Raw genomic sequence first — 20,708 nt, forward strand, 5'->3', positions numbered from 1 at the left:
GCTTGAACTTGGCTTCACTTCTTAAAGATGTCCCGTTTCTTACCTGAAAATTACAGATTTCTATCTTACTGTTTTCCTAAGGCTACAGAGTTTTAGTGATTTAACTCTTGGAAGCTACACTCCTGAGCCTCTCTTGGACTGCCTCTACCCAGTCTGTACTTTTAAGACATCACTCATGTGAGGGAACTGTTTACACTTCAGTGAAGCCTGTTCATGTATAGACTCAGCTATTCCAGAAGTTCCTCCAGAACCTGAACAGGTGCTAGCCCTCTCCCACATTCCTGCATCCTCAGTCACATTTCACTGCTTCTCTAATTTCCTGACCACCTCTACTTATGGAATCTGAGGCATTTCAGAGGTGTCCAAGCCCAGACATCCTACCACAGACAACCTGGTCTTCACCTTCCTAACTGACAACTTTAATTTTGCTTCCTGAATTCCTCATCCTCACCCAGTTTTTTTTATCCCTTAGCCACCCTTGCTTTCTGCCTGGGGCTCTCGGAAGAACTGTCTAGACACTGTAGTGCCATTTTCCAACGTGGCAGGCATTTCTTCACTAGCATCATAAACTAATACTGAATTGTGCCTGTTGCCATCAGCTGGAATAGCCTGGGCTCAGGAACACCAGACCACCCTCTGGAGCTTACTGGCTGGATCCTTTTACCCCCCTCACTTTGCTCCCCATCTGCCCTAAAACATTCCTTCTAATGTGGGGTAGCCTTGAGCCAGAGCTGCTCTTTGATGTTCCCTGCCATGTACCCACGTGTGCCTGCCTGGGCTGCAGGGGCTCAGCTGGTCCAGCTCCTAGGCACTGCTGTGTCTGAGCCTGCCCTGGGCCTGTGCTGGGAGTGGCAGGGGCAGGGGAGGAGCTGCAGGAGCCAGAAAGCCCCCCCTGCACTTCTGGAATTTTGTGTGTGCTACAATCCTACAGTGGTTTGGGCTGGAAGGGACCCTAAATCCCATCCCATTCTACCCCTTCCATGGCCAGGGACACTTTTCACTGTCCCAGGCTGCTCCCAGCTCTGTCCATCCTGGCTTTGGACACTGCCAGGGATCCAGGGGCAGCCACAGCTGCTCTGGGCACCCTGTGCCAGGGCCTGCCCACCCTCACAGGAACAATTTTTTTCCCAATATCGCATCTAACCCTGCCCTCTGGCAGTGCTGTCTGCTCTCAGAGTTCTCCTCTCACTGCTGGTACATGTTCAGGTATCTATAAGAATTTGATTTCTGGCACCCCACCAAACAAGATGTGATTTACATCTCACTCCTGTCACTTTATTTGCATACTCCCAGTCCCCACTGCTAAATTTCTGGGCAGATTTGTGTGCCTCACTGAACAGTGTGTTGAGTTGAGCAGTGATACCGTGTTCTCCTGGCCATTCTTTACCAGAAGCTCTGTGTACCTGCTACAAGAAAACAAAAACTCCATGTAAATTATTGACTGTTCCCCTAAACCGTCATGAATTCTTAAATCCGGAGGTTGTTCCAAAGGCATCCTGGAAAGTACTAGGATACTTAGTATGAGCCCAGAGGTGAGGCCTGAGGTGAAAGGAGGTTGTCTTCAGCTCATTCCTGACAGCATGTTTTGGCTCACTTGAGGCTGCACTGAGACAAATATGAAGAGGAAGAGCCAAAGTCCTACATGTTGAGTTTGGGGAAATGTAAGCTGCTCTGGGGCAGATTTTTGATGAAGCCTTCATCTTTCCTTTCATGCTGTCTCTTCTGCAGGCTCTGTTCCAGTTATCCCCAGAAGCTGCTGGTCCCTGTCTGGATCACTGACAAGGAGCTGGAGAATGTGGCTTCGTTCAGGTCATGGAAGAGGATCCCCGTGGTGGTGTACAGGTAACTGCAAACTCAGATTCCCTCCCCCAAACCCACAACAGCTGCCGTGTCCTCGTAGTCCTGCAGGGGCTTTGGGACAGGGATGGCAGGAGAGCTGTCTGTCCTTTTGCCTCCCACCTGCAAACGTGGTGCTCCCAGGGCTTCTCCCAGCACTGTCTGCAGCAGGGTGTTTTCCAGAAGAAAGAAGCAGAACTGTCCTTCGCGCTTTCAGTTAGATTTGAAGGTGTGGGTGACTTTCCTCCTGCAGGAGATGTTGAAAGATGAGGCCAAATGGAAGTTCTCTCAGAGTTTCAAAATCTTTCCACACATTGGTCCTTGTCTGACTGCTACTTTGAAAAGTAATCTGAGCCAAAAGGTGCATTCCTCGACAGACCCAGAAATGCCCAAATCTGCAGCTTCTCACAAGGGGCAGCTCTGATCTCTGCTCTTTGATGACTAGGAGCAGGGCCCAAGGGAATGGTTGGAGCTGTGTCAGGGAGGTTTAGGTTGGATTTTGGGAAAGATTCTTGCCCCAGAGGGTGCAGGACACTGCCCAGGCTCCCCAGGGAATGGGCATGGCCCCAAGGCTGCCAGTCCTCCAGAAGCATTTGAATATCACTCCCAGGGATGCTCAGGGTGCCGTTGTTGGGGTGTCTGTGCAGTGCCAGGAGTTGGACTGGATGATCCTTGGAGGTCCCTTTCCAGTTTAGGATAATCTATAATTCTATGAAATATTCCCTGACCAGCCTTCCAGAAATAATCTAGAGGGGAATGCAGGAGGCCAGGCAGCCAGTGCAGGGCTCTTCAGGGTAGAGGCTGGTTCCTCATTAAATGTGTCTCCCAGGAGACTGATGTGTTTGAAACCACTGGGAGGCTGATGGAAAGGGGCACCCAGGCAGTTGTGCTGTTGTAAAATGTGCATTATGATTTGTAGCTTTAGGCTCTGTGTTAGCAGTTACCAAATCCGAATATAAAAAAACCTTAAAATATCAGCTGTATTGGAAAATACAAAAGTCAGGAAGCAAAACCAGTGAATTTACAGGTACCTTAACTCCTTCTTCACACTTCGTAGCTTGCTGTTGGATGTGGCAGAACACCGTGTGTTCCTTCTAGAAATCAGTTCTGCAGCAGAGTGGGAATGAGCACAGCTTGTGGGATAGAGCCTTTCCCTCCTTGTAGCCAACTCAGCTATGAAGTCAGTTGTGATTCCTTTTGCTAAAAATGGCCTACTGCTGGAGCCTGTCTCACTGTGCCTCCCCACCCGAGGGCAAAACCATGTCTTATTCCTACTACAGCAATTATTTTGTTCCTTGCTTTATATCTCTGTAATGGTACCCAGTAATTTACGAGCTGAGTGCAGCCCTTTGCAGCCTGGGATCAGATTAGAAGATGCTGACAAGTGATGTTACAAGATGGGGCAAGTGCTTGCCCTTGTGTCTCTGATTTTCATGCACTTTTTTTAGTCTTTGCCTTCAAGATTGAAGTTTTTAGAGCAGGAGGGTCTTAGGGTCATGGCTGCTTCTGCAGTGCTTTGTGCTGTGTGGAAACGAAAAGCCTGACACTCAGCTCCTCCTCCTCACTTGGAGTTCAGGAGAGAATGGATGGGTGCCTGCATCCCAAGGGACTCTGATAGACCTCAGAGCTTTTGGGTAAGGCTGATCTCACTGGGTCACAGTCAGAGCTGTAAAACATGACACCAAAGGTACCCCATTATCAGATTTCTTTAAAAAAGTATAATTTAGCTATTAAGCAAAGCAGAAATTCAGGTCTCCATCTCAGCCCTCCACAGAGATGTGCAAGAGAAATGCAGGAGCCTCCAGGCACGATCCACTTCTAAAACAAGGCAAAGGATGCAATCAATTATTTAGCTGAGTAGAGAGGCAGACGGGCACGGCGTGGCAGTTCTGGCTCTGTCTGCTCAGCCACCTTGAGGAGACCTTGGGCCTGTGGCAGCAGGAATGCTCCTTCTGACGCTCGGCATCACCTGCCAGGGGACAGCAGACACTGGTCCAGCCCACGGCTGGGCCTCGCTCTCAGGCTCTCACATCCTACCACAGTGAGATGGGAGTTTATCCCAATGATCTGGGAGATGCAAGCACTTGTACACACACTCACCTCAGTTCAGAACCTTTAGGCTCAGCTCAGTAAACCCTCTCTAAGCTCTTGTGCTTTAAGCCAAACCTGTTTACTTGTCCAGGAGATACCAGAGAGACTTGGGAGATCACAGAATCATGGAATGGTTTGGGTTGGAAGGGACCTTGAGAATCATCTATTTCCAACCCCGCTGCTACCTTCCACTAAACCAGGTATTAATCAGTTGTGGAGGATTGTTGTGGTTTAAATGGTATGTGCTGACAGTATCAGATGTGCTCTAGCCTTGTGCTCAGAATAAATGTGTGAGGAAAAGCTCAACTGATTAACTGCAGAAGCATTCCATATTGCAGTTTTGGATCATGAAAGAGTCTTGAATCATTAAAAGTAAACTGATGATCCCTCAAGAATAATTTACTCCATGTAAGTTAAAACACTCTGGCACTTTCTGCCATTCCAGTTTCAAGAAAGGAACTTTATCCTTTGAGGAAAACCTCCCCAAAACTCCCAGGTAAGAAAAGGCCTTAAATGGTTCCTGTGCTCATGGTGGGGAGATGTGCAGGGAAGGCAGAGTTAGGCTCTGGTGTTCCCATGCCCTGAGAAGCTTCTTGCAAGCTCAGCTGTGGTTTTGGTTCCTCTGCTGGCACCTGTTGTATTTTCTGCTTGCTGGTGGCTTCACACATATTGGTGTTGCCACATTTCCTCGTTTACTGGTAGGTCACCATGTCCCTTGAATGTCCCCAGCTGTTCAGTGCTCAGGGCGTTGTGTTGCCAAGAGTTTTGTGAGTTCAATGCAACCCTGGCAACTTGGGCAGCTTTGCCTGGAGAGCTGCAGTGTCCTGCACCCTGTTCTGCCCCCTCAAGCTGCCTACTGGGAGCAGTCCCTGATACAGTACCTACCTTTCCCAAAAATGTGCTCAGGCGCTGTCTGGGAAAGTGCTACTTGGCACAGGCCAGGAGCTGTGGGTGGCTCACAAACAGGCTTGGATGATCACAGGCTGATGCTTAAGTCCACACCTTGGCTCTGTTTCATCTACTACTATAAACAAAGCCTTTGCTGCTCTGTGCTATCCATCCTTGAGTGATCCTGAAGGCTGGAATAGATCTCCTGGGAGTGACTGCTCTGCAAGTCACCTTGCAAAACAGAGCAGCACTTAAAGTAAAGGATCCCCACAGTGTTTTGACTTGGCCAAACTTGAACATTATTTCTTTGGAAGTCTTCAGTTTAAAGTCTTCATTGTTATTATCTGTGAGATGTCATTAAGGAAGCTACATAAGCTGACAGATGGCAGAGTTACATGGGATATGGGGAAAAAGTTGTTTCCTGCGAGGTTGGGGAGGCCCTGGCACAGGGTGCCCAGAGAAGCTGGGGCTGCCCCAGATGCCTGGAAGTGTCCAAGGCCAGGTTGGAGGGGCTTGGAGCAGCCTGGAATGGTGGAAGGTGTCCCTGGCCATGGTGGGGTTGGAATGGGATGGGCTTTAAAACCCATCACAAACCATTCCATGATTCTTTGGTTTCCAGATTGCTGCAGGAGGGATGGTGGGATGGTTGAACATGGTTGGTATGTGGGTCTGGTTCAGGGCTGTTCAGTTCATTTTCCCATCTCCAAGAGGGACCAGGCAGCAGGAGCAGCACCTCAGGGAAATGTAACAAACAGGATAGGGATGCAGGTGCTCTTTTCTGGTGCATCTTTGGAGCATCTGCTAGCTTAGATTTCCTACACCCAGTTGGGAGAATGGGTGACTGCCTCATGGTCACTTGTTAAACCTGCCACCAGGTATTGGAACCATTTAGTAGTCCCACATTGCACTGTGGCTGTGAGTCCACTCTTGATTTTGTTTGTTGTCCAAGAAATACTTGTGTTTCTGAAACATGGCATGACCATTCCAGTGCTTGCTTGTGTCTGTGCCATCCATTTCTGGAGCTTGGTTTGACTACAACATGATCTTTTTGAGAGGAGTTTGTGTCGTTTTAGGATGGTTGAGGTGTGAAGCCATAATATTTTATGTCCTACTCCTTTCTCAGTAACTGTTAGCACATCTTTAACCTTTGTGCTTCTCTTGAGCATGGAGCTGAGGCTTTTGAGAGCTCCCCAGTGACTTCAAAGCTTTGGGATTTGGCTTCTGATCTGCACCAAACTGCTCCTTGTCACAGTTGGAGTTATGCCTTGATCATCTGTAAATACTCTTCACTCATTAATACTAAATTTCACACTCTGCATCATTCTCTATCACCAGCAACTTTGTCACCTCACAGTCCCTTCCCTTTGCAGGCCAGTTGGGAATGATTGGTGTTCATGTGAGAAAGGCACTGATTCCTACTTCAGGCCTCCTGCCAGGTGCCAGTAAGCACAGCCAGGGTAGGGTTCACATTTAGGGGTTGTTGATAAACACCAGCTCAGGCCTCCACCCAGAAACTCCCTGGTCTAATGCCAAGTGAGCTCATCTTCCCAACTTACAGGTGATAAGTGAAATGGTTTAAGAATGGGTCTGTAATTTAAGGGAGGGAAAAAAAAAAAAAGACGAGAGAACAGAACAGCCTTAAAATCAAGTGGAAGGTGTTCCTGCCCATGGCAGGGGGATCGAACAAGATGATCTTCAACATCCCTTCCAACCCAAACCATTCCATGATTCTAGGAAATAACTATTATTTTCCCAAAATGCAATCATAATGATTTAAAGTTCTTCTCTCTGGTTTAATATATAAATACTGTCCTATCTATAGACATTAATACTTGTTTTAAATATTATATATTTATAGGTTACAGGATATATTAAGACATCTAAATAGAAGTCAGAGATTGGACTTGGGTTTCTGGAAGGTCTTTTCCAAACTAAATTATTCTATTTTATTGTAAATAAAATATGAGGCTGGTTTAGCCTTCCTGTCAATGCTGCAGTGATTATTTGAGATTCCCTGCCCTCTTTCAGTGCTTGATGATAGAGTCAGTGCTGTAGATAGAGCAGTTGCTGCAGCAGACAGAGCAGCTGCAGCCAGGAGTAGCTCAGGTGTGGCTGTGCACAGGGAATGTGTCCCAGGCCGGCTGCGCTTCCGGGGGCTCAGCAAGGCTCTGTCCCCGCAGACACGTGCGCAATGGGGCGGTGATTTCGCGCTGCAGCCAGCCCGAGATCAGCTGGTGGGGCTGGCGGAACGCCGACGATGAGTACCTGGTGACATCCATTGCCAAAGCCTGTGCCTTGAACCCCGGAGCGAGAGCGTCAGGTGCCGTGCCACACACCGGGAGCAGCGACGGCAGCGAGCCCTGTGACACCGACTTCGGTGAGATGACTCCACCAGCTCTCCTGAAGGGGAGGTACCATGGAGGGGCTGCCAGGGCTGTCCCCTGTCCCCAGGGCAGGGCTTTACCCCACTGCCCAGGGGCAGAGCCTGGGCCCTGTTTTGCCATGACTGGGTATGTGGGTGGCTTCCTGGGCTCACTTACGGTGGCACTGGGGTGGAGGGAGGCCACAGAGGGACATGCTAGGAACTCAGTCCCTGTTTGTCCCTGCAGACTCGTCCTTGACAGCATGTTCAGGCGTGGAGAATGCGGGAACCCCTCAGAAGCTGCTGATCCTTGATGCCAGGTCCTACACAGCAGCCGTGGCCAACAGGGCCAAGGGAGGCGGCTGCGAATGCGAAGGTACCAAGGGCCAAGAGCATCGCAGAGCATCTTCCTCTTGGGCCTGGCAGTAGCTCCTAGGGTACAGCTGGGGATCAGGGCAGCATTTTGGTGCTTGGTCTCTGGGAGCATGTTCCCACACAGGGATCTGAACGGGCTGGATCAACAGGCCAAGGCCAATTGGATAAGGTTCACTAAGACCAAGTGCTGAGTCCTGTATTTGGACTCAGCATTTGTTGCATCCTGCAACAGCCTCACTGGAATGCTCCAGGCTGGGACAGAGTGGCTGGAAAGCTGCCCAGTAGAAAAGGACGTGGGGGTGCTGATTGGTAGCATCTGAACATGGGCCTGGGTGTGCCCAAGTGAGCAACAGGTCGATGACACCTGGGCTGTGCCAGCAATAGCGTGGTCACAGGGCAGTGACCGTCCCCCTTATCTGGCCACTGCTGAGGCACCTCCAGTCCTAGGGTCAGTTTTGTGCCCATTAGGACAAGAAAGACCATGAGGAGGGAGTGGAGCTAGGGAAGGGTCTGGAGCACCAGGAGTGGCTAGGGGAGCTCAGCCTGGAGAAAAGGAGGGGACCGTCTGGCTCAGCAGAACTCCCTGACAGGAGGGGGAGCCAGGTGAGGGTCGGGCTCTGTTCCCAGGGAACAGGGCACAGGATGAGTAGAAATGCCCTCAGGCTGTGCCAGGGGAGGTTTAAATTGGGTATGGGGGAAAATTTCTTCATTAAAGGATTGTCAGGCCCTGGCACAGCTGCCCAGGGCAGTGTTAGAGTCCCCATCCTGGAGGGGTTTTACAGCTTTGTGGGTGTGGCACTTGGGGACATGGGTCAGTGGTGGACTTGGCAGTGCTGGGAAATGGTTGGACTTGGTGACCTTGGAGGTTTTTCCCAACCTTAGTGACTCCATGAACATGAGGAGTGGTGTGAGGGGCAGCTGCACTGGGGTGTGGAGCCAGTTGCTGCAGTAGCAGCACAGTTGGATTCGATGACCCTTCCAGCTCAGAATGTTGTGTAGCTGCTGTAGCTCTCTCTAAATGTTCCTGTCTCTCGTATCAGAGTATTACCCCAACTGTGAAGTCGTGTTCATGGGCATGGCCAACATCCACTCCATCCGGAACAGCTTCCAGTATCTGCGTGCTGTCTGCAGTCAAGTGCCAGACCCCAGCAAGTGAGTGACTCTTCTCTAGCTGAGTCTGATGCTGTATCTGTCAGTGACCTGGGGGGTGGTTCACTCCTTTTTCCTTTTTTTAATCCCAGGTTTCTACCTGAGAAAATGGAGTGCTCACAATGCTTGAATGCTGCTAATTTTGATCCATTAATCCAGAAGGGATTGTGGCACTGTCTCGGTGTCACTTGGTTGTGTGTGTCCTCTGGGGGTTTCTAAAATATGGCTGTATTTGAGAAAAATTAAATTCAGGGTCATATTCTTTGCCCTTCTCTCCAGGCTACCTGGCTCCTCTGGGACATGTTTTAGAAAAGACTGATTTTCACTGAGGGCTCCAAGAAAACTGATGTTAAAATGTATTTTTTTTTCTTCAGTGGAGAGCTAAGCAACCATTTCTTGTATTTTCCTCCCTTTGCAGCTGGCTTTCAGCCCTGGAGAGCACCAAGTGGCTGCAGCACCTGTCTGTCATGCTGAAGGCAGCAGTGCTGGTCTCCAGTGCTGTGGACAGAGAAGGGCGTCCGGTGCTGGTTCACTGCTCTGACGGCTGGGACAGGACTCCACAGATTGTGGCGCTGGCAAAGATTCTCCTGGACCCTTACTACAGGACCATGGAGGTAGGATTGTGCTCTGCTGCAGTTCATGTCTGTTCAAAGGCAGCTTTTGTCTTGGAATCTGCATGGAAAGGAGCAGGATTGCATTTGGGAATAAGCTTAGTGATGTTTCTGAGCTGCTTTGGTGGGTGTTGAGTTTTCCCTGTTCTCTTCCGGCCTGTTTTGGGTGAACTGTTCCTCACTCCTCTGCACAGCCTGGGGAAGTGCTGTGGGAAATACCGTCTTGTGTTCAAAGTTCAGCTGCTTCCTACTCTGAATCCTCTGAACTGATTACTGCATAGACATAACAACTGTTGGTTTGTTGTGGGAACCTCCAATCCTGGTGAGCTTTGCTCCCAAACCAGGCACCACAGCAGCCTCCTTCCCAGCCTTTCCTGGTGGATGGGGCTTGCTTTGTCCTGCCACAAGTCCTCAGCAAAGTCTCTGCAGTTGTTTTTTCTTTTATTCTCAGGGCTTCCAGGTGCTCGTTGAATCGGACTGGCTGGATTTTGGTCACAAGTTTGGGGATCGTTGTGGGCACCAGGAAAAGGTGGAAGATCAGAACGAGCAGTGCCCGGTTTTTCTCCAGTGGTTGGATGCTGTTCATCAGCTTCTGAAGCAATTTCCCTGCCTCTTTGAATTTAATGAAGCTTTTCTGGTAAGAAATACCTGTGCAAACATGCGAGCAGAGATAGAGAAAAGACCACAATGTTTTACAGTACTGGAGTTGAAAGAAAAGAGGTCAAAGAATCCTAGAATGGTTTGGGTTGGAAGGGAACTTAAAACCCATCCCTTTCCATCCATCCCTGCCATGGGCAGGGACACCTTCCACTACCCCAGATTGCTCTGTCCAACCTGGCCTTGGACACTTTCAGGGACGGGACAGCCACAGCTTCTCTGGGTGGTCTGGTCCTGGGCCTCACCACTCACAGGGAACAATTTCTCCCTAACATCTCATCTAAATCTGTTTTCTATTAGTTTAAAGCTGTTCTCCCATGAAGGAATGGTAGAGGGTTTATATTCTCTAGTTTTCTTGAATCCCTTCTCCTGTCGCTTTCCAGCCCAGGGAATTTCAGATGCCAGCAGCACTGGTTTGATTTGCATATCTCAGAACTATATGGGTCTGAAATATTTGGAAAAAAAGAAATAGGGGGAAAAAATTAATCTCTGTCATATCAAAAAATGCAGGACAGGGTTCTAGAGAGATGGGTTTGGTATCAGTTCAGCGTTGCTTTCCCTTCAATTTACGTGATCCCTGACCTGCCTAGTGTGAAAGCAAGGACAGCTTGAGTAGGCAGTGTATGAGCCATCCCAGATGAGGGGAAGATGTGTCCCCTCTAGGCAGGAGTCCCCCTTTCCCCATGACTCTGAGCAAGGCTCTGCCTCCGTGCCACAGGTGAAGCTGGTGCAGCACACATATTCCTGCCTCTACGGGACCTTCCTGGGAAACAGCCCCTGCGAGCGCGAGATGCACAACATCTACAAGCGCACGTGCTCTGTGTGGTCCCTGCTGCGGGCCGGCAACAAGAACTTCCACAACCTGCTTTATATGCCCGGATCTGAGCAGGTCAGTCGAGCTCCTGGCCCAGCTTTCCAGGATTTTCTCCTGGCAGGCACCAGGGAGGGGCTGGAGGGGTTTCTGTGGCAGTTGGACTCTGACGCGGGCGGTGTCGCAGGTGCTGCATCCTGTGTGCCACGTGCGCGCCCTGCACCTCTGGACAGCCGTGTACCTCCCGGCCTCCTCGCCACATCCTCTGGGACAGGAGGACATGGACATCTACATGCCCCCTGGATCTCAGAGCCAGGACTTCAGTGGCAGGTGTTTGGACAGGTAAGAGCTTAGAGCTTCAGGCTCAAGGTGTTGCATAGCCACAGATCTTCCTGCCCTTCTTGTAGTTTCCCTGTTGTTGTTCTCATGTTCCTTGTGGGAACAAGAGCTCTGTAGCAGTGCCCCAGTCACTCAGAGAAGGAGTTGAGGTCCCTGCTGCACCTCAAAGGCAGGAGGCCACACTGTGGTATTGTGCATTTTAGCTCCTGCAGCTGCACTGCCCCTCTCCACCCACCCCTGAAGTTGTAATGGGGAATATTTCCCTGCCCTCGTCTCAGTTTTGACTGAGACCAGGGGGTTTATTCGGGGGGTTTATTGTGAGATTTGCTTTGCTTTTGGGTTCTAGATTACCAAAGACAAGATCTGTGGATGACCTCCTCTCAGCTTGTGACTCCAGCAGCCCTCTGACCCGCACATCCAGTGACCCCAACCTGAACAACCACTGTCAGGAGGTGCGGGTGGGCTTGGAAGCCCGGCATGCCAGCACTGAGGGGGCTGAAGGTGCTACAGTGGCCACAGGAGAGGCACGGCCCAGGGAGGAGGAGGAGGAGGAGAACCCTGCCCCGCAAGGCAGCAGCCATGATGAGCACAAAGGGCTGAGCAGGCAGCTGGACAGCCAGGCTGCTGTGCCAGACAGCAGTGTCCCTGTGGAGGTGGAAGAGGGAAATGGAACACTCACGGAGGAAGTGGATGGCATAGGTCCAAATCCAAATCCTTCCGGACAGGAAAACGGTGACAAGGTTTCCACCAGTTCTGGAAAGCATTTGGAAAACTGTCCCCAGGAACCTTTGAAGGCTGCTGGCATGGTGTCCAACAAGGGAGGCTGTCCCAAAAGAAACACCACCCACGAAGACATTCCTAGCCAGGAGTCCCTGGCACCAGGCACCCCTTCTCAGGACATCCCAGGCCCTGCCCTGGGTATCCCATGCCCAGATGCAGACAAGGGCAGAGGTGATGCTGGCCGGAGCATGCCCTTTGAGGATCCTGGCCAGCCAGGGAGGCTTCTGCTGGAGCAATGGCGCAAGCCCATTTCCCAGAGCCAAAGCAGTGAGTTCTCCTTCCTGGGGTCCAACTGGGACAGTTTTCAAGGCCTGGTGACATCGCTCCCCAATGGGGAGTCCACACCCAGACACCTCCTCTCCTATGGCTGTTGCAGCAAGAGGCTGAGCAGCAAACCCCTGCGGGCCCCAGGCCTGTGCCTCAGTGGCCCGTGGTCTGGCAGGGAAGGCGGGAAGCCCCTGGCCTGTACTGGCCACGTGAGCACACATTTTGGGAAGCCCAGCCGTTTGTGGCTGCCATGCCATCTGAAACAAGCGTCTGGTCCCAAGCACCTGCCACCAAAATGTCCTTCTCCTGTGCCTCCTCTCTACCTGGATGACGATGGGCTGCCCTTCCCCACGGACGTGATCCAGCACCGACTGCGGCAGATCGAGGCCAGCTACAAGCAGGAGGTAGAGCAACTGCGCCGGCAGGTGCGGGAGCTGCAGCTGCGCCTGGACATCCGCCACTTCTGCACCCCTCCGGCTGAGCCCCCCATGGACTACGAGGATGACTTTGTGAGTACAGGCCGCTCACAGCCCATACCAGGTCCCTGTACCCCTGCACACCTCCCTCTCCAGCCTCCATTCCTTTGGGAGGGGGTGGGAAAGATCATTCCTCTGTCAGTTGTGTCCCTGTCCTGGCCATGTCCTCATCCACCCAGAGGTACCTCTGCTGCTCTAAGGATCAAACTCCTACACGCTTTGGATGCTTTGCCCTATGTCTGGGGGCTCGGGAGCCAGCTGGGTGCCCCTCACCAGCACAGAGTGTGTGGAGCAGGGTGTGCCCTGGAGTGTGTGCCTAGCAACAGAGGGGATTGGTGACCTGGTCTCGTTTTGCAGACATGTCTGAAGGAATCAGACGGCAGCGACACAGAGGATTTCTGTTCTGACCACAGCGAGGACTGTTTGTCGGAAGCAAGCTGGGAACCTGTGGATAAGAAGGAGACTGAGGTGTGTGTCCCATTGTGGAGCTGTGATGCAGTGGGAGGGAATGTTCTTTGCAGCTGACCTGGGTGGGCACAGCAGCAGAGAGTGGTCTGGAAGTGAGGCAGTGAGCAGCCTCCCATGTCTTTGACATGTCCTCTGCTGCTGCTGTCTCAGATGGGGTAAGCTTACTGTGAGGTGTGGCCCAAAGCCACCCCCAGCCTGCCCAGAGCTGTCACTGGGGCTTTACAGATGGGAGCTGACTGGTGTCTGCCCTAGGTCACACGGTGGGTCCCAGACCACATGGCCTCACACTGCTTCAACTGTGACTGTGAGTTCTGGCTGGCCAAACGGAGGCACCATTGCAGGTAAAAACCTCAGCGCTCTGGGCCCCTCTTCTCCTCAGTCTGGTGTCAAAAAATGCCCCTTTGCCAGGTCTGTTCTCTCCAGCTCCTGGGAGAAGGTTTTAGGTCTTTCCACTACATTCCAGGCCTCATCAGTTCCCTGCAGAGTTCCATTCTACATTGTTCTTGTTTCTATTTTTCCAAGGCCTCTGATCCCTCTCTGGGACAGCAATGAGTCCCTGTCAACACTAGCAGTTTGCTTGCACGGCTAACCACAGTATAAAAAACACATTTACAAGCCTCAGACTGGAACTTTGCCCTGACCTGGACCCTTTGTGCTTGCTGAAGTTCTGCTGCGGTGGTCCCAGCTCTCTTCTCACTGGTTTTCTTGCTTCTTGACAGGAACTGTGGAAATGTGTTCTGTGCTACCTGCTGCCATCTGAAGCTGCCCATCCCTGATCAGCAGTTGTACGACCCTGTCCTTGTTTGTAACTCCTGTTATGACCATATCCAAGTGTCTCGTGCCAGGGAGCTCATGAGCCAACATATGAAGAAGCCCATTGCCACAGCTTCCAGCTGAATGCCAGACAAGAGACCTGTCTAAGCCCAGCCTTTTCTCTCGTGGGTTTGAAGGGTAACTGTGAAGGCCTTTGGTGCAACACTTGAACACCAAACTGGAATGCACTGTCTGCAGCAGCCTTGCTGCCGGGCTGGAGCAGAGGAGCTCAGATCAGAGAGTTCGCTGTGCCCCCACCCTGGAGCCAGTGGGCCCGTGTGTTGTAGCCCTGATGGCCTAGGGCTGAGAGAGGATGACAACCTCTTCCTTTTGTGGGCTGGAAAGCAACGTTTTCACAGCTCTTGCCTGTGCAAAGTCCCCCCCAAAGCAATAGAAAGGCATGTTTAGAACCACCTCCCCCTCTAATGGCAGGCTGCTCTGTGAGAAGGAAGAAGGCAAGCTCCCAATGGTCCCGTGGGTGTTGGAAGGGCCTCAGCCTGGAACAGATCTGTAGATTCTCTTTCCATGAGTGTGATTTGCGATCAGCTTGGTGAACAAGACTCATTAGCCATCACTAATTGATTTTCTCTCGGGCTCCGAAGAGAAATTCATTCCAGCTAAAAAGGGCCAAGCAGATCATGCCCATTTTCAGGCTACGCTGGGATCGGTGTCACACTGGACTTTGTCCCTGCCCCCAGCACTGTGGGGAGATGGGAGATTGGCTTTTCACTTCTGCTCTGCCCATCTGCTTTGTCTGCGGTCGTGTCACAGCCTGGTGCTAACACAGGAATGGCACCTTGATCCTCTCCTGGCATGGAAACAGAACTCATGTCCCTGTGTTGCTCCTCCTCCCCTTTTCTGCCCTCAGCTCTCCACTTCCTACTGCTCTTTATCCTGAAAACTTGATACCTTGAGGGTATAGGCCATAATGTGTTGTTTTACCTCCTGGAATGTGCTGTCTGGTGTATGTGAGGGTTTCAGTCCAAATGCTGCTATATATTTCTGTGCACTTAATGTAACCCGAAGAAGGGAGAATGAAGCATTGATACCAAAATGAGGGTGGGGAAGGACACTGGCTGACATAGACACTATGGTCTGTGCTTTTCGCTTTAGGATGTACAGCCAAGCTTCAGTGATAACCATGACATGTGGCATCTGTTCAGTGGTGGAAACAATCTCTCTGACTTGCCCCAGCGCTACCTGAAATGCCTCTTGAATTTGACTTCTTTTTGTGTCTCCTGTACAGTGGTCAAAGTTCAGAGTTGCCAACTTGTAATTGCCTCTCTGCTCCTCCTTTAAACTAGAGAGCAGGAGTCCCAGCTCATCTTAAGGACAAGGAACTGGGTTTAGAAAGGAAGAAAGGTTTATGAAGCGGGCTTCAGTGGGCTTGTAATCCCTAGATCCCTCAGGAAGCATCCATCCTGCCTCCTCTGTAAGGCATCTGTGGATACTAGGCAGGAAGAAGAGTTTGAAAGTGAGGCATTTCTTTGCAGAAATGTAGTTTTCTTTCCAAATACATTCTGCACTTCAGGAGCCGAGACTTGGTATGTGGCAGGGAGGACCTGTGAGGACATTGGTCTGCTAAAATGGCAGACTTGACACTGTTTGATCTCCCAGATCTTTCGGTAATGGTTTGTCATCTGGTTGGAAGGAATGAAATGAGGACCCTTTCCTGCACTTTGACTTGTCAACCTCTGGTTTTGTAAATCCTGATGCGTGAGTAAAGCTCATCCCCTGAAGACCTTGTACTTACTTAGACTTTGCTTCTTTTCCATACTGGGAACAACCAACATGGCTCTGGGAAGAGAAGGCACCTTGCTTCAGATTCTCCCCTACCTTGTACCTTGCAGTCATTGCTGGACATGGAAGCATAACTGTTGGCCTGGCAGAAGAAACTGGATTTGCTCCTGTTTTGCACGTGTTGGAATGACTGCAAGTGATGAAGCCAGAAACCAGGTACTGCTGGCCCTCCCGTTGAGGCCATTAGTCCAAACTGCTTTTAGCTCTTGTGAGTTTCAGCGTCACAATGTGCTGGCCAAAAACTCTCCAATCAGTTCGATGGCATTGTGACAAAATGTGCTGTACAACTCTAATACAGTTGAAATAAAATCTCTATATTAGTGCTGCTGTGTTTGGCCCCTTCTTTCCTCTGTGGAGAGTTCTGCTTGCCCAGGGGATTTCAGGCTGCCGTTACTCATCACTTTTTCCCTTCATTAAGATGTGTTAGGGATTTAATATCCCTTCTCACAATCAGAATCACAGGTAGGGCACAGAACACCTCTGCCCTCTTCCAAATAAACCTGCAGGATGTCCTTCCCAGGTTAACCAGGGCCTTCCAGCCTCTCCTATAAGGACTCAAGAAGAAGTTGTTTTCTTTCTAAGGAAGCATTGTTAGGCAGGATTCCCTGCTGAGGAAAGGCTGAGAGTTGAGATTGTTCACCTGGAGAAGACTTCAGGGAGACTTTAGAGCCCTTCCCAGTGTCTAAAGGAGCTGCGGGAGAGCTGGAGAGGGACTTTGGACAAGGGATGGAAGGGCAGGACACAGGGAATGGTTTCCCACTGCCACGGGGCAGGGACAGATGGGATATTGGGAAGGAATTGTTCTCTGTGAGGGTGGGCAGCTGTGACTGCCTCTGGAGCCCTGGCAGTGTCTGAGGCCAGGTTGGAGGGGCTTGAGGCACCCTGGGATAGTGGAAGGTGTGGCAGGGGGTGGCACTGGATGAGCTTCAAGGTCTTTCCAACCAAACCATTCTTTGATTCTATGATCCCCTCACTCCTCACTGACGTTTTTCCTTCCTCCTGTTCCAGGTAGGTGTGTGGTTGGTTCCTCTGTGCAGGGTGGTGGGTGGGAGAGTTGTGCTTTGTCAGCTGGATGGTGATGCAGGTCAGCCTTACTTTGTGATGGAGCCAGAGAGAATCCCCTGGAAAGCCTGTCCTCAATTCAAAGATCCAGGGATATTGAAATTCAGCAGATCCTCTAGTAAACTACTCCCTCAGTTCAGCTGAGGTGTTCTTGTCAGACAGGTGATACCTAAAGGCCTCGTATCAAAAATGTGGGGAACAGGATAGTTTGTCACATTGAACCATTGTTCCTCACAGGCACATCAGGTCAGCTCAGGAGACTGCTTTTGCTGGAGATGGTAAAATTCCTGCAAAAAAAAAAAGAGAAGGTATTTAAATTAGATTCTTTCTAGAAACCAGATAAATCAGTGAAATTACAACCCTGCCAACACTTGAATACGGACTTGCAATGTGAAATGGAATTGGTGCTACCCGACTGACAGGAGAATTATGAAGGGTTTAGAGGGTAGCCTCTCTATGGAATGTGCAGTCACTGCCCCAGTGAGGCGAGGGCTCAGCTTTGAGGAATTCCCTCAGGCAGCTGCTGACCCTCAGAGAGAATCCCTGACTGCTGACCCAAGGATGAGACTCCACTGACCCTTGGCAGGGCTCCACCCCAGTCTAATCTGGTCTGTGGTCAAACAGTCACATTAACTGTGGCTGGCTGGGGTCTGACCTGACACCGCAGCCACCACAGATGTGACAGGCTGGTCATACTGGGACTGCCTGTGGCAGGACACAGACTGGAGGGGCTGGTCCCAGCTTGTGGTGGGTGCTCTGCCACAGCAACACTGCTCAGTATTAGTCATGACCAGCATTTTTACAAGAAAAGGCCATTTATTATTTACTTCCATCTTTAACAGTTCCAATGTCATCTGGAGAGGCAGAGGAAGGCTGACTGGTGGGATAGGTGTGTGACCTGTTGGCTTCTTATCCCCAGAAGGAAAATAGCACGGCAGAATTTCCCCATGCAGAGTTAAAAGAAATAATTATTTATAAATAATATTTATTAAGTAACAAGCTGCTGGGACACTCGTGGCTAGTGTCACATCAGCCTGGCCACCCCAGTGAGGGGCACTGAACTCTCCTGGTTATTAGGCATGGAAGGAAGTGTTATCACTACAGGAACATAAAACCCTTGTTGCCAACACGTTCAACCTGAGGTAATCAATATCTGCTGAAATCAGTCTGAACCCAGCACAAACGGGGACATCAAAGCCTTCCCCATCCATGCACCAGCTGCCAAGAATCCTTGGTGAATTAACAACCGGGGCTGCGTATGATGTGCCACGCTATCTCAGCAGCCACTGAACAAAATAGACACATTTTGGTGTAGTGAGAAGCCAGGTCAGGCTGGCGAGTGCTGGGCTTACTCAGATGTGTTAATGGATAACGCTGAAAAGGCTGGGGATGTGGAGGAAGATGAGGAAGAGGAAGGTGACGTGTGGCCTTGTGAACCCTGCAAGCAGGAGACGGTTCAACATGAGAGACACAGGCAGGAAGGATTTCCAGGCTTTCTGAGGTGTATGACTGTCCAGTCCATTTTCAGTGATAGTTCACACATTTGACTTCCAAAATCTTGGGCTTCTTTGAAAACGAATTTGGGGTGCTGCCATTTGTTTATGGGACCTCGGGTATCTGTGTGTCCTTGAACAAAACAATTGTCTGTAGAGGAAAGATGCTGCACGCAGCCTCCAGTATGTTTAAAATTATCATAATCTGAAACAAAAAAAAAAGAGTTGCCCAAAGCAGTGCACAGCTTCAGTCTCACCAAGCTTAGGCTGCTCATGCAGCTTTAGAATCACAGAATAATTAAGGCTGGAAAAACCCTCTGAGATCACTGAGTCCATTCTCCAGCACTGCCAAGGACATCACTGCCCAGGACATCACTGCCCCATGTCCCCAAGTGCCACATCCACAGGGCTGTTAAACCCCTCCAGGCATGGGGACTCCACCCCTGCCCTGGGCAGCTCTGCCAGGGCTGGACAGCATTTTTAGTGAAAAAATTCCTGCTGATGTCCACCCTGAGCCTCCCCTGGCCCAGCCTGAGGCCGTTCCCTCTCCTCCTGTCCCTGTTCCCTGGGAGCAGAGCCCGACCCCCCCCGGCTGTCCCCTCCTGTCAGGGACTTGTGCAGAGCCACAAGGTCCCCCTTGAGCCTCCTTTTCTCCAGGCTGAGCCCCTTTCCCAGCTCCCTCAGCCCCTCCTGGGGCTCCAGCCCTTTCCCAGCTCCCTCAGCCCCTCCCGGGCCCCCGCCCTTTCCCAGCTCCCTCAGCCCCTCCCGGGCCCCCAGCCCTTTCCCAGCTCCCTCAGCCCCTCCCGGGGCTCCAGCCCTTTCCCAGCTCCCTCAGCCGCTCCTCTCGGCGCTCCCATTTCCCGCCGTTTTACCTCAGCCCTCGCTCAGGCCCCCCCGGCCGGCCGGACCCGTCCCACGGAGCGGTGTGAGGGGGATGGCGTCAGGGAGATGGCGGGGCTCTGAGGGCTGGGGGAGCTGAGGGAGGGGAGGCCTGCCCTGGTCACCCGGGGTAGGAAAGGGTTGTTCTCCATGAGGGTGTGTGTAGGGTCCTGAGTCAGTCTGTACAGCTCCGTGTGCAGCTCTGACACCATCGCCCTGCGTCCTGCAGCACCATCCAGGTTTAGGACAGGTCAGGATATCTCAATCTTTATTTTTGGTTACCGTTTAAAAGCCGGAATTGCCATCTGATTCCTGAGATGCTTTCTGTGGTATATATGGGACTTCACCTGTAATACCAAGAAAACAAAATTAAGCATTTGAGAAGGCAAAAACCTAACCTCAACACCAATTTAGGAAGAATTGAAGATTTGATATTAACATTGTTAAGATGAAGATGAGTCTTTAGAAACTTCTTCAGTTCAGCCTGCTCTGAGACTGAAGCATTGCAGGACAGTGGTAGAGCAAACACGGCCTTTTGATTTTTTGGCCTCTCTTTCTATGGGATGCAGTTTTAGGGAGCTTTGGTTCTTGGAGTCTCATTCTCTAGAAACACAGAACAAGGCAAACATCAAGTTTCATGCACAGCTGAGTTCTGACAGGCTGACAGTTCCCTGTCCTGATGATTTAGGCATAGCTTTGCTGTAAATGTGAGGTAATTTGAGAGATAAAAGATATTTTTGTTTGCAAAGCATCAGTCTGTTCCAAATGTCTTGCATCACAGAACTCTCTGTTAAACATCCAGGAACAACTCCTGTCAAGCAACTGTGCTTCCTAGCTTGGCATCCTGTGGTGTCTTGTTGATATGTTAAGACTAGCAATCACAGTTTCCCTATCCGAAGGTGAAATATTAACAAGGGAATTCTAGTCATTCTCTGTCAATGTATGGTAAAAATACTGATTGAAATAAAAATACTTACTTCTGCTCTTTCTGAGCAGGAAATGATCAGTCCTAAAAGTGAATTCTTAATAGATTTTCAGGACCATGTTGTATTTATTTAGTGATTTTAAATGTTTAAATGTGAACTTTCAGAATGATGGACTGTGAGTCCATCTTGAATTAGTTCCCATCATAGAATCATGGAGTGTTTTGGGATGGAAGGAACCTTAAAGCCCATCCAATTCCACCCTCTGCCTTGGGCAGAGACACCTTCCACTAGACCAGGCTACTCCAAGCCCTGTCCAACCTGACCTGTCAGAGGACAGAAAGAGGTAAATGTGAGACTGTTTTTGAAAATTCCTTCAGAGTGAAAATTGGAAACTCCAGGGTGAGAAAACCTGGGTGCTGGATGAACTGTTTTGGTGTAAACTATTCTGAAATATGTACTTGTCATGGGACATCTCTGCAGAAAAGGCACAAATGCAGGTGTGTTTGTAGGAATTCAGCAAGCACAGGGATCCAGGCTGTTGCTGTCAGTGTCTGAACAAATTCACTACAGCCTCTAATAGGAACCAAACTGTCACAGCTTATAAGCTAGTTTAATGAAATAATCA

General features: G+C 50.5%; 1 protein-coding gene across 2 annotated transcripts in view; it reads left to right on the top strand.

Moving 5' to 3' along the window:
* The window catches only part of MTMR4 (myotubularin related protein 4), a 36,920-nt gene extending 20,874 nt beyond the window's left edge, over positions 1–16,046 (top strand). For both annotated transcript variants that reach the window (XM_033078138.2, XM_033078137.2), the window contains exons 7-18: positions 1,729–1,842; positions 6,996–7,192; positions 7,425–7,553; positions 8,593–8,704; positions 9,120–9,315; positions 9,764–9,949; positions 10,688–10,858; positions 10,968–11,122; positions 11,466–12,675; positions 13,000–13,110; positions 13,363–13,451; positions 13,830–16,046. In XM_033078138.2, coding sequence (XP_032934029.1) covers positions 1,729–1,842; positions 6,996–7,192; positions 7,425–7,553; positions 8,593–8,704; positions 9,120–9,315; positions 9,764–9,949; positions 10,688–10,858; positions 10,968–11,122; positions 11,466–12,675; positions 13,000–13,110; positions 13,363–13,451; positions 13,830–14,007 — 2,848 coding nt within the window. In that variant the 3' untranslated portion in view covers positions 14,008–16,046. The remainder of the gene's footprint in view (positions 1–1,728; positions 1,843–6,995; positions 7,193–7,424; positions 7,554–8,592; positions 8,705–9,119; positions 9,316–9,763; positions 9,950–10,687; positions 10,859–10,967; positions 11,123–11,465; positions 12,676–12,999; positions 13,111–13,362; positions 13,452–13,829) is intronic.
* Positions 16,047–20,708: the final 4,662 nt, after the last annotated feature.

This window comes from Catharus ustulatus, chromosome 22 (assembly GCF_009819885.2).
Source record: "Catharus ustulatus isolate bCatUst1 chromosome 22, bCatUst1.pri.v2, whole genome shotgun sequence".
Classification (NCBI taxonomy): Eukaryota; Metazoa; Chordata; class Aves; order Passeriformes; family Turdidae; genus Catharus; species Catharus ustulatus.